This window comes from Diceros bicornis, chromosome 26, assembly GCF_020826845.1.
Source record: "Diceros bicornis minor isolate mBicDic1 chromosome 26, mDicBic1.mat.cur, whole genome shotgun sequence".
Classification (NCBI taxonomy): domain Eukaryota; kingdom Metazoa; phylum Chordata; class Mammalia; order Perissodactyla; family Rhinocerotidae; genus Diceros; species Diceros bicornis.
In genome coordinates this window covers 1,749,395-1,762,982 of record NC_080765.1, presented here as the reverse complement: position 1 = coordinate 1,762,982, position 13,588 = coordinate 1,749,395, and the positions used below count along the sequence as shown (strand labels likewise).

The 13,588-nt window shown below is 40.0% G+C and overlaps 1 protein-coding gene across 8 annotated transcripts in view; it reads left to right on the top strand.

Moving 5' to 3' along the window:
* Nucleotides 1–13,588, top strand: part of GTF2I (general transcription factor IIi) — a 117,171-nt gene that overhangs the window by 13,290 nt on the left and 90,293 nt on the right. For all 8 annotated transcript variants that reach the window (XM_058568942.1, XM_058568947.1, XM_058568944.1 and 5 more), the window contains one exon: nucleotides 9,534–9,637. In XM_058568942.1, coding sequence (XP_058424925.1) covers nucleotides 9,539–9,637 — 99 coding nt within the window. In that variant the 5' untranslated portion in view covers nucleotides 9,534–9,538. The remainder of the gene's footprint in view (nucleotides 1–9,533; nucleotides 9,638–13,588) is intronic.

Sequence of the window (13,588 nt, the reverse complement as noted above, 5' to 3'; positions counted from 1 at the left end):
CTAATACCATTAAATAACTATAGTATAATGAAAATATGTGTGATCAAAAGGACACCAATAAGCCCATTTTTATGAAAGTTCTATCTCTTGGGCCACATTCTCTATAGATGGCCCAGCAAACAGTTGTCTAACAAATATTTGCATTTCCATCTCCATGTGAATTGCCTTCCTCCCCTTTGAAGGCCCAAACCGGTACCCGCAACATCCTCCTTTGTCTTTAGCTGAAGATGGCATTTAAGGTGGTGGCTCTGGCCAGTCTGACGAGTTACTCAGTTTTCCTCGGTTTCTTTCATGTATGCATGCTATTAAACTTGATTTGATTTTCTCCTGTTATTCTGTCTCATGTCAATTTAATTCTTAGAGCAGCCACAAGGACCTAGAGGGTAGAGGAATTGTCTTCCTCCCCTACAAAAATTTAGTAATATTTTAGAGATCAGCACAATCAAAAATATTAAGGACCTCAGTTTTTCTGTTAGAGGGATGATGGCCTGTGTGAAAATCTTCAAGAGCTCTCTTTGACTCACTATAAAGTATTTTTTTATTATTTTGCTGTTTTGCATTAACAGCAAGGATCAATAAATTAAAAGCAGAAGTATGGTCAAATGCAAACATTTATATGGAATTAATTATTGGCTTATTTTGGGGAAGAACAGAATCAGAACAGTAAGGACACAGATAAACCTAATCCCTGAAATGGATCTCCAGCAAGAAACACAAGATGATTTTAAAGAATGGCTGGAGTCTGTTTTCAGAGAGATAAAGAAGGCATCACATCTATTAAACAATAGCCGACCAGGGTAGAAGATAAAGAAATGGAACAGCAACAGGCCAATTAAGTTCATCTTTGAAACTCATAAGGAGAGTTAAAATCAAATCAGGGAAACAAAAGATGAAGTCAAGAAACATTCAGAATTGGAATAATTAAAGAAATTGTAAAAATGGGAAAGAAGACACAGCAGACTCAGGTAGCTATTATTTTTTGTGTGCCTGGGAGGCTTTGTCATCCTTTTTCTCCTGATGACAGTGTCCTGGTTGCCTTTTGAGTAACTGCCTACCTTCCTGTTCCATGTGGTTATAGCTAGACTGCTAATCACGGTGTATCCCAGGTAGTCATGTTTTGACTAGCCGTAGCAGTGGGGCTTGGGATAGGCTCATGACACAGACACCCAGAACTTTTGTGCAAAATCTAGTAGGAAGATACTATAGTCTGTTGCACAGGGATCACAGTACAGGTGTGTGGTAAGTTTTGAGATGCATGTGGCTGTTGTCTCTGTCTTAGGGAGGAAACCTATCTGCTCAAGGAGAAGTGAGGCCTGCAGGGAGGTAGTAGAGAGAACTCTAATGACATGTCTTCTGTTGTTGGATCTAGCTGTGTGTGGAGTCAGTGCAACCTTTAGGCTGAATAATTAAATAAAACAATAGAAATTCTCTTGTTTACTTGAGTTGGTTTGCATTGGGGATTTGTAACCTCACAATCTTAAGATTAGTTGTGACCAATTCATAAATTGTTTTTGAGAATAAAGAATATTAGAAGGTGTGGTTCCCAGATTTTGTGGGATTAATAAGAATGTTCTAAAATTATAAAACAAAACTTTAGTAAAACTACTGAAAAGCTGATAAGAGGAATTTTGAAGGGCTAATATGAAAAGACTGATATTAAAAGGAAAATGGGAACTGAGTTAATAGAAGTGGGAATCACTTTTGCCCTGAGGGCATTTGCCAATTTCACTATAGGAAGTTGAGTTTTGAAAACCTTATTGAATGAGAGGCTCAGAAATCAAATTTCGTGAGAGGCACGAAATTCAGGGGTCAAGTAGGAGACCCTTCCCCTCAATAAGCTGAGACCTCGAATTAGTAAAGGTGATTGAGAAGTAAGCCACCCTGCATCCCTATTTCTGGTCTGAGTTAACATCTCCTGGGTGATCCGAGGAACTTGAAGCCTTGAACTTGGATTATGGTGACTCCAGGCAGGTCGTGTTCCCAGACACCTGGAGGAATCTGCCTTCATCCTAGGCCTCAAATTTAAAATAATTTTATAATCTAAGGTGACCAACCAACACACAATACAAGATAATAAGGCATACGTGGGAATAAGTGCCACGAGTGTGAGTACGAACCACCAGAATCCACAGAACACACTCGCAAAGTCTTGAGATTTTTGAGTTACCAGAGATTATAAAACAACTACCCTTATTATGAGTAAAGAAATATGTCAAGCTTGAAAATCTTTAGGGAGTAGGAAACTATAAAATGTGTGTAGCAACAAGTAGAAATTCTAGAAGTGAAAATTATAAACAAAATCAAAAACCCGATGGGGAGTTTTAACAATGGAATAAGCACAGGTGAAGAAAGAATTAGTGAAATGGAACATAAGTCAGGAGAAATAGAGTTTAGTTCAGGAGAAATAGAGTTTAGTTCAGAGAGGAAAAGTGAGAAAAATGCAGAAGAGGGTAAGAGATTTAAGGACTAACAGACGTTTAATCTGAGTCTCAGTAGGGTAGGAGATAGAGAATGGGGCAGAGACCATACCTGAAGAGGTAATAGCTGAGAATTTGCCACAGCTGAAGGATGCCACTCCTTAGTCAAGAAGCCCAGTGAAGGACACATATACTGAATAAAAAGAAATCTGTATCTGGACACTTAGTAAAACTGTAGAAAACCAAAGACAAAACATCTTAAAAACAGCAGAGTGGGGATGGAGATTACCTCTAAGAGAGACTCCAGATGACTTCTGAACAGCAACAGTGGAAGCCAAAATATAAGGAAGCCAAAAGATAATGAAAGAACCTCAGTGTGCTGAAAGAAAATAATTGTCAAACTAGATTTCTATTCCAGTGAAAGCATCTTTCAAGAATAAAGAATTTTTTTTTGGTGAGGAAGATTAGCCCCCAGCAAACATCTGTTGCTGATCCTCCTCTTTTTGCTAAGGAAGATTGGCCCTGGGCTAACATCCGTGCCCATCTTCCTCTGCTTTGTATGGGACGCTGCCACAGCATGGCCTGATGAGCGTTGCGTAGGTCTGTGCCTGGGATCTGAACCTGTGAACCCCGGGCCACTGAAGCAGAGTGCACGAACCCAATTGCTGTGCCACTGGGCCGGTCCCAAGAATGAAGAATTTTTAGCAAATAAAAACAGTTTGCTATGAGAAAGAAATTCTCAGGAATTAACTTCAAGCAGAAGGAGTGAGCAAAGAATGTCATCAATATGTGATTAAATCAAAATGAAAATTAAATTATTGGAAACAAAAATAATATATTTAAAAATATAGAATTGAAATACACATACACAAAAGTTTTATAATTGAGGTAAATTCACACAATAATTATTGGTACTAAAAGAACAAACTGGGATTGAAAATTATTGACAATTTATGCAAAAATGTAGAGTCATCTTCAGGTATCAGTTTAATAATCGGCATAGGACCTAAGTAGATGATAAGTCACCCAAGAAGAAATACAAATAATAAAACTATGAAAAGTGTTTCTAAATTTAGTAAGGAAAAAACTTCAACTATTTTAGTAGTAATGAGGTATTCACAGTGATTAGCTTGTAGCCCTCCAAAATGTTGGTGAGACTGATGAATTTAGCATAGTTAAACATTTCTGGTAGCAACGTAAAAATTTTGGCATTATGTATTGAGAGCTATAAAGATGTTCATGCTATTTACATATTTCATTATTAAGAATTTTAAAATATGGAAATAAAAATGCAAAAGCCGATTTTAGAAGATCTGCACAGAAATTGTATGATTCCATTTTAATGGTCTATTATGCAGCTATTTAAATGATAACTTGTTCTATAAAAATATGTAATATGGCAAGTGGATGATGCTAGTTGATCATTGAGGCAAGGTCACTTTACTGATAGTGGGTCAGGCTCTTTGGAATTTTTCTTCTTTATCCTGAGAATCTGTGTCTCTGATGTCTCTTATGCATTTTAACTTGAGCATATCATAAAACTGTACTTCCCTCTTCCTCTTATGTTCATTTTCTCAGGGAAGCTACCTCGCTACTCTCTTTTAGGGGCTGCTCTTGCACAAGGAACCCTTGGAGATTGGCAGTGAAGAAGGCTCACATGGAATTGGGATGGAACTTTGTATCCTGGCTCATGTTCCCTCAAGTTTTCTTTTCCCTTGGTTAACTCGTTCTTTTACTACAACTACCGCCATGGTGGCTCAAGAGGTCATGAGAATTTAAATAAGTTCACTCAACGTAGTTTCACCTATAGCAGTATAGGTGTGTCTGGGTGAAAATGTTCTTTATCTGCGGTCTTCAGTACAGCAGCCACTGGCTACGTGTGGCTGCTGAGCGCTTGAAATATGCCTAATGCTACTGAGGAACTGAATTTTTAATTCTAATTAATCTTGATTTAAATTTAAATAGCTACGTGTTGCTTTTGGCCATCATGTTGGATGGCATGTCTCTAGAGGGATACTCTCCAGGTTGTTCCTTTTTTTTTTTTTTTAAAGATTTTATTTATTTATTTTTTCCCCCAAAGCCCCAGTAGACAGTTGTATGTCATAGCTGCACATCCTTCTCGTTGCTGCATGTGGGACGTGGCCTCAGCATGGCCGGAGAAGCGGTGCGTCCGTGCGCGCCCGGGATCCGAACCCCGGCCGCCAGCAGCGGAGTGCACGCACTTAACCACTAAGCCACGGGCCGGCCCTCCAGGTTGTTCCTTGACTGCTGGTTTTCTGCCTTGGGTGATTGCCTTCTTCCTTCTAAAGAAGGATTGTCTTCTTCCTTCTTCCTTTACTCCTCACACTACTCGTCCTTTACCAGGACAGCATCAGAGATACACAGTGGGGGAAGAAGTACATTAATTACAAATCCAGAAATCTGAAGTCATTTTCATATCTAACATTGGGCTTACCCTCTGAATTGTGTCACTTAAGTTTTTCTTTCTTTTGTGTGTTTAAAAAGATTCGGAGTGGGGCCGGCCCCCGTGGCTTAGCGGTTAAGTGCGCGCGCTCCGCTACTGGCGGCCCGGGTTCGGATCCCGGCGCGCACTGACGCACCGTTTCTCCGGCCATATGGAGGCTGCGTCCCACATACAGCAACTAGAAGGTTGTGCATCTATGACATACAACTATCTACTGGGGCTTTGGGGAGAAAAAAGGAGGAGGAAGATTGGCAATAGATGTTAGCTCAGAGCTGATCTTTCTCACACACAAAAAAAGATTTGGAGGGATGCATCCTTTTTGTATTTACTGTTTTATGGAGCACACGATCATTTTGGTTATTTTCCTTTTTGTTCAAAAGAACGATTACTAATGAAGTTAAGAAGTACAAATCGTGCCTATTTTTATTCCTTATGGGTGCAGAGCTAACTGTCCCGTAGTAGTTGCTTCACATTTTTGGTTTCATGGCTTATTGGGAGATTTCTGAGTTTCGACATGATAGATATGACGGATCATATCCTGGTGATTTTTTTTTTTGTTAATTTTTAGTGATACACACACACACACACACACACACACACACACCTGTTTAAATTAAACCAGAAAAAAGACTGCCTGAGTCCTGCTGCAGTGGCGTATGGAACACTCTCCTTTAAAGGTCTTGTCTCTAGGCTCCCCAGATGCTTCCATTTTGCTCTTTTGCTCTTACTCTTTCTCCCTCACAGGGTTGTTGTGAATATGAAAAAGATGACCAATAAAGCATGATAGGTATATTCAATAGATGTTTATTTCTTTTTTGTTTATCCCACTGTTATTATTTTTATTTTTTTTTTGAGGAAGATCAGCCCTGAGCTAACATCTGTCAATCCTCTTCTTTTATGCTGAGGAAGACTGGCCCTGGGCTAACATCTGTGCCCATCTTCCTCCACTTTATATGGGACCCCGCCACAGCATGGCTTGATAAGTGGTGCATAGGTCCTCGCCCAGAATACGAACCTGTGAACCCCCGGGCCACTGAAGTGGAGTGTGTGAGCTTCACTGCTATGCCACCGGGCCGCTCTTATTTTAAAATGAGAGGGCTCATGAAAGGTCAGGGGTGAAAGGAACCTTCATAGGAAGTGGTTGATTTAGTGTCTCTGTTCATAGAAGAAGAGCTTGGTACAGCCCACTGGGCTCATAGAGCTGGTTAGTGGTCTGGGGAACCCGCCACTGGGCTTTCCTGGCTGTGTGTTCTCTTGGAGACCAGTGCCTCATGCCTCATGCTCCATAAGCTTTCGTCACCACCTGGCCTGGTGTGTCCTCTGGTGTTGGTCTTAATGCTACTGGGTGATGGCAGTTTCTTTCTGGGAAAGGGAGGAGAGAGAGGCAGCAGTTACTGGTGGAGTGAGGGCTGCAGGGAATGTTCCACAAATAGTCTTGACTAAAGATTATCTATGGAAATGACCTCTTGAGACGAGCAAAGAAGGGTTCAGTGAATTTGTTAATGCAGATGCCCCATTTCTAGAGAGCAGGAAGCCCCAAAGAAAATGCATGCTTCCCCATCAAGTCTGACTGGACTTGGTCACCTCCAAGGTTCTTTTCCATTGAAAAGTGCTATGATGCCTCCTCCTGAAAAGCCTGCTAATGAGATAGGAACTCGCATCACCTCTGACACCCCCATGAGCTGATGGTGTGGCATCGCTCCCATTTTTTAACACACGTTGCGAGTGAATCACATCATAGCAGATTTATGCAGTTTAAGGTGAGAAGCGGAAACTGCAGTGGGCTGAAAATTGTCCTGGTGTATGTTCTGGCCCTGATAGTGGCTATATCACCTTGACAAATCATTGCATTTGTAAAACAAGAACACGTGTCCTTTTTCTCTTGCTGGAGAATTAAAGGAAAAGTGAGATTATTAAGAAATAGTGTGAACTTTCAGAAATAATGACAGTATATTCTAAGTGAGCATTCTGATAATGGGAAAATAATATGCCTTTGTTGTCCATTTTGAGTGAGCCACATTTTATTTTGTTTGTTTATTTGTTTATTTATTTTTCGTGTGTGTGAGGAGATCAGCCCTGTGCTAACTTCTGCCAATCCTCCTCTTTTTGCTGAGGAAGACTGGCCCTGGGCTAACGTCCGTGCCCATCTTCCTCCACTTTATACGGGACGCCCCCACAGCATGGCCTGACAAGCGGCGCGTAGCTGCGCGCCCGGGATCCGAAGCGGCGACCCCTGGGCCACCGCAGCGGAGCGCGCGCACATAACTGCTTGCGCCACTGGGCACGGCCCCAGAGTGAGCCACATTTTTTTTTTTTTTTTTGAGCCACATTTTAATATAAATTTACCTAAATATTTATTCAAGGGAAAAGAATGGGACCTAGGCTGTTACGGAAAATAATTTCTGTGCTCTAACCATTCTCCTGCTTGATATTCCTTTTTCTGTCTCCGTTCAGAGTAGAGATCTTGTTTTGGGAAACAAAATTGCTTCTGTTTGTTCACAGACGTGGTGATAAGTGTCAATTGTTTTTATTACTGTTTTTCATTATAAAGTTTTATTTCCGGGGCTGCCCGGTGGTGTAGTTAGTGGTTAAGTGGACGTGCTCCGCTATGCGGCCTGGGTTTGGATCCTGGGCGCGCATCAAGGCACCGCTTCTCCGGCCACGCTGAGGCCGTGTCCCACATACAGCAACTAGAAGGATGTGCAACTATGACACACAACTATCTACTGGGGCTTTGGGGAACAAAAAGGACGAGGATTGGCAATAGATGTTAGCTCAGAGCCGGTCTTCTTCAACAAAAGAGGAGGATTAGCATGGTTGTTTGCTCAGGGCTGATCTTCCTTACCAAAAAAAAAAAAAAAAAGTTTTTATTTCCTAGATACATATACTTCTGTACTTATTGATGCCCAAATCTAGCCTAGCAGTTAATTCACGTGGTAACAGATGGTGGGGCTAGATCAGTTTTTAATAATAGGGAAATAGATCATCCTCTTTAATAATAGAGAAAAGATTTACGTGCATTTTTAGCCAAAAACTATTTTCATGCTAACAACTCAGCATGTTCTTTGGAATATTGGGACTTCAGTTAAGGCATACCCAGGTGTCTTCAGTAAATTAATTTATATACATAGATGTATTTGTAGAATTCCATGCTTCCAGTGCATAATTGTTTAGTCATCCTTTCGTAGTAAGTTCATTTGATTATTGGATCTACCACTAAAACTAGAAATAATTCAACTAAATTGAAAGGGATAATTTTTAACAGGCATCTAATTTTCATACTGTTCATAGAAAAACAATTCTTTTTAGTATTAGAATTTTTAAAAATTTGCTTTAGATTTTGGCTTCTTAGAGTGTCTTTATGTGGTATACTTTTGCTTTTTAATTTTGATAAAATTTACCATTTTTAACTACTTTTAAGTGTATAGTTCCCTGGCATTACGTACATTCACATTGTTATGCGACATCACCACTCTCTATCTCCAGAACTTTTTTATCATGCCAAACTAAAACTCTGTACACATTAAACACTAACTCCCCGTGACTCCCTCTTCCTAGTCCCTGGTAACCACCATTCTACTTTCTGTCTCTATGAATTTGATATTATAGGTATCTTGTGTGACTGGAATCATACGATATTTGTCCTTTTGTGTCTGGGTTATTTCCCTTCGAATAATATTTTCAAGGTTCATCCATGTTGTAATATGTATCAGAACTTCATTACTTTTTAAGGCTGAATTATATTCTATTGTATGTTATCTATCACATTTTGTTTATCTGTTCATCTGACAATGGATATTTGGGTGTTCCCACCTTTTGGCTACTGTGAATAATGCTACTATGAACATGGGTATACAAGTATCTGTTTGAGAGCCTGCTTTTAGTTCTTTTGGGTATATATCCAGAAGTAGAATTGCTGCTAAATGGTAATTCCATTTAATTTTTTTTAAGAACTGCCAAACTATTTTCTACAGTGGATGCACCATTTTACATTCCTAACAGCAGTGCACAAGGGTTCCAGTTTCTCCACATCCCTGCCAACACTTACTATTTAATCTTTATGTGTTGTATTTTTATAGTGCTTGAAATTAACTCAGGCTCTTTGCTGATCCCAAAGTATCAGAAAATGTTTTCTAAAGAGAATAATATGCTGTATTGTAAAGGAACTTAGATGGTTTTTGTCCTGCAACCTGTTTCCTTCCTATAAGAAAGGAGGAGTCCCCCCCCCACCCAGCCTTGGTCTGATTTACCTGCTCTTTTCCATCATCAGTGTGTGCATGGGAGAAAGGGGACTTTCCATGGATTTCTATGTTAAACTATGAAAAACTGGCGCTGGGCTGTGAAGTGCATCACCTCTTCCTCTCACTTGGGAGCCATTTTAACTGGTTCTGGGTGACATCTGAATTTATTTTGTGGGGGGGTGATGCTGACCAAATTTTATGGAGATAAAACTAGATGGAAAGTTAAAGGACAGATTTTCTTATACGAATTTTCAGCAAATAGAACACTTGGTTTCTGAGCCTTATTTTTTCTCTAATGCAAGAAAACTGTAAATTAGGCAGTCTGTGGAGGACCCTTACAGCTCTAAACTTATGTTTAGAAGGACGTTGTGGATTTCTGCCACTCACTTTCTTATGACTTCTCTTTCCTAGGGATCATGGCCCAAGTAGCAATGTCTACCCTGCCTGTTGAAGATGAGGAGTCCTCGGAGAGCAGGATGGTGGTGACGTTCCTGATGTCTGCTCTTGAGTCCATGGTGAGATGGTTTTACAGTTCTATAAAATGTGCCATAGTTAGATGGGATTGGGCTCGTGGATGAGACTGATTTATTTTTTGTAAAACATATTTTTTAGTGGTTTTTTTTTTGTTGCTGAAGGAGATTTGCCTTCTATGTTGTACATGGGTCGCCACCACGTTATGGCCACTGATGAGTGGTATAGGTCCATGCCTGGGAACTGAACCCGGGCTGCCGAAGCAGAGCGCACCAAGCTTAACTACTAGGCCACTAGGGCAGGCCTGTTTTTTAGTTTTAATAAGAATAGTTGTTTTGGGGCCGGCCCCGTGGCTTAGTGGTTAAGTGCGTGCGCTCTGCTACTGGCGGCCGGGGTTTGGATCCTGGGCATGCACCAACGCACCGCTTCTACAGCCATGCTGAGGCCGCATCCCACATACAGCAACTAGAAGGATGTGCAGCTATGACGTACAACTATCTACTGGGGCTTTGGGGAAAAAAAGGAGGAGGACTGCCAATAGATGTTAGCTGAGAGCCGGTCTTCCTCAGCAAAAAGAGGAGGATTAGGATGGATGTTAGCTCAGGGCTGATCTTCCTCACAAAAAACATAAAATAAAAAAATAAAAAGAATAGTTGTTTTGCTTGAATAATAGTTGTGAATTGAAGCCTTTCAAATCAAATTTTATTACCATGTTTCAGAATCTTCTTAACTGATCTAAATGTTTAATTTTTTTACCTACCAATATCTTAGACAATCCCTTGTTTTGCAGGTGTTAACTTTGAATTTATGTGTAATAATTGAAGTTACTCAGAATGAATTTGTGTATCGTAGTGTGGTGCTGATGTTTTATTGTATCTACATAAAGAACATCACCAGAATTTTGGGCTCTAAGAGCATATTCACTATTTTGTGTCTATATTTTATTGTGCTGTGCATTCACAGTTGTCCTTACTCTGCCACCTTTTACTAAATACGTAATGTGTTAGCTCTTTATTTTTAAAAAACCTATATTGCGTACATAATTATAGAGAAATATTAAGTATTATTCTTTTGCTGTAATTTGTGTTACTGTGATGATAGTAATTCAATTTGCTTATCATATTTTTATGGATACATAGCTGGAAACATAAGTATTTGAGCTTATAGATTTAAAAAGCATCAGGGCTAGCCCCGTGGCTTAGCGGTTAAGTGCGCCCACTCTGCTGCTGGCGGCCTGGGATCAGATCCCAGGCGCGCGCTGACGCGCTGCTTCTCCGGCCATTCTGGGGCCGCGTCCCACGTGCAGCAACTAGAAGGATGTGCAGCTATGACATGTGGATATCTACTGGGGCTTTGGGGGGAAAAAACATAAATAAATAAAATCTTTAAAAAGAAAAAATTGTTTAAAAAAAAAGCATCAGACTGGGGCCGGCCTGGTGGCGCAAGTGGTTAAGTGCAGGCGCTCTGCTGCAGTGGCCTGGGGTTCACCGGTTTGGATCTTGGGCACGCACTGACGCACTGCTTGTCAAACCATGCTGTGGCGGCGTCCCATATAAAGTGGAGGAAGATGGACACGGATGTTAGCCCAGAGCCTATCTTCCTTAGCAAAAAGAGGAGGATTGGCAGATGTTAGCTCAGGGCCGATCTTCCTCAACAACAACAAAAAAAGCATCAGACTTAACTATTTTCTGACACACTAGTATTAAATATTCTAAGTAGGAGGAGGCTATGTATTTCCTGTCTTAAGTGTTGACTAGTATTACATAGTTTTTAACCTCACAGGTCTCAGTATGACATTGTAGATTCTTTTTTGTTTTCCCCTTAGGGCATTTTTTTTTTCTTTTTCCTACTATTTATGAATTTAAAAAATTATCTCTTTAAAGAAATAAATTTTAGCATGGTCAGTGGCTATGTATTGTTATTTTCCAAATGTCACTTATTTCAGCCTTGTAGTGGCTGTAATGTTAAATGATAATTGAGAGATTAAATCCTACTCTGTTGATACTAAAATAATTTTCTTTCATACCATTCTCTATGTAGAATAACATAGGGTCACTTAGGACCCATTCTCTTCCTTAGTGTGTCTGTATAGTTTTCTCATCTTTGGCAAAGTCACTTCATTATTCTCAGCTTTTATTTCCTCCTCACCAGCAGGAGTAAGGATGTCTCTCCTTATGTTCCTGGTTGTGTATTAGGAAGTATAATTATAGGTGTATAGGTCGGCTTCATCCTTCCCTTGGCCCATAGATTTCTTTGATTTAATCTTTGGACAGTATGTGACTCTTACTTTGCTGTTTTATAAATACTGCCTTTGGTGACAGGATTGTCCAACTAAGATCAAGAATGCACCCTCATTTATCACAAGGTAAGTAAATAATAGTTCCTTACAGGTGAGCAGCCACAGTAGTTTTCATACAAATATGATGTAATAGAATTATAGCACAGTATCATTCTTCATTCTGGGAACATTTTGTTGGCTGACCTGTAGGCCAGAAGTTCTCTCCTGTGGCTTTAGTATAGTTCAAGAGATATCTGATCATTGCAGGAGGTATAAAATTATTTTTTCGAGATAACGTTATGAAGCAGATTATACAAGTAATTTCCGTTTAAGAAATTAGAGGATAATTATTGTACAGATCAAAAACAAATAGAGGAAAGCTGTAGTTTTCAGCAAATGATAGTAGGCTATTTGGCAAAAAAAACCCACAGAACCTTTTAAATCTTTATCATGTGCCAAGTTAAATGCTAGATGAGTAAAAATAACAAATGGTTATGTTAAGACAAATTTAAAAAACCAGAAGAAAATATATGTAATTATGCATTTAATTCCATAAACAGCTTTTCTGTGCCTAAAGTCAGTGTGGTACTTTTATGCATCAATAGGGAAACACACTACTAACAGAGCAGAAAAATAAACAAAGTATGTTCTCATTTCCAGAAAATTATCTAAGGTACAATACTCTTTAATTTTAATACCAATCAGTGGATTATTGATTTTACTAAGGTACCCTTTAAAAATGTTTCTGGACGGGCTGGCCCGGTGGCATAGTGATTAAGTTCATGTGCTCTGCTGTGGCGGCCTGGGGTTCTCAGGTTCGGATCCTGGGTGCGTGCACTGATGCACCGCTTGTCAAGCCATGCTGTGGCGGCGTCCTATATAAAGTAGAGGAAGATAGGCATGGATATTAGCCCAGGGCCAATCTTCTTCAGCAAAAAAGAGAAATTTTCTGGAAAAGTTACACGGTAACATTTGCTAGGATATTGTGAGTTAGTTCCTCTAGAATTGCAGGTGGGAGTATAATCTGATAGAACCTTCTTAGAAAGCAATTTGCAGTAGGTTTTGAGAACTTGGGAAGTATTTACTTTCAGAATCAGTTTTTTCACTTTGTTGTTTACTTCTCTGACTCTTTTCTGAGAAAGGTACATGTAAATATTTTGTTCCCAGATTATTATTTCCATGTTATTTTTAGGAGTGACAGTTGGAATCACCAACATTGTCAATAATGTTAACACTAAATGAATTATTGTATATTTATAAAATGGAATATCATGTAGTACTCTATTAAGATTTTAAAGAATATTTAATCTCATAGGATTATACTTAGTACAAGTCAGAACTAGTAAAAGTATCTCACCTAAATGTGATTCTGGTTGTCTGTGTACGGAGATGCTTCTGGAGGTGGGATGATGTAGTGGATGTTTTGGTTTGGCGTCCAGACCTCCGTTTCGGACTGATGGCACTAGTGCCCCCGGCTGCTGTGAGTGGTAGAGGCTCCCTTGTCCAGGGTCACTCCCCTTCCTTGAGGAGGGTCACTCGGCCCCTGGCTCCCCTGTTGTAGCTACGGCAGTGTTCGCCTCGCCCTCTGCCGAGTCCTGCTCCCCTCACACCTCACACCTCTTGTTACTGAGAGGACTCTGCAGGAGGCCTGTGTGCAAATCTGAGTCTGTTGCTTGGGAATTTGACCTATAACAGATTACAAGCGATTTATGCTTTT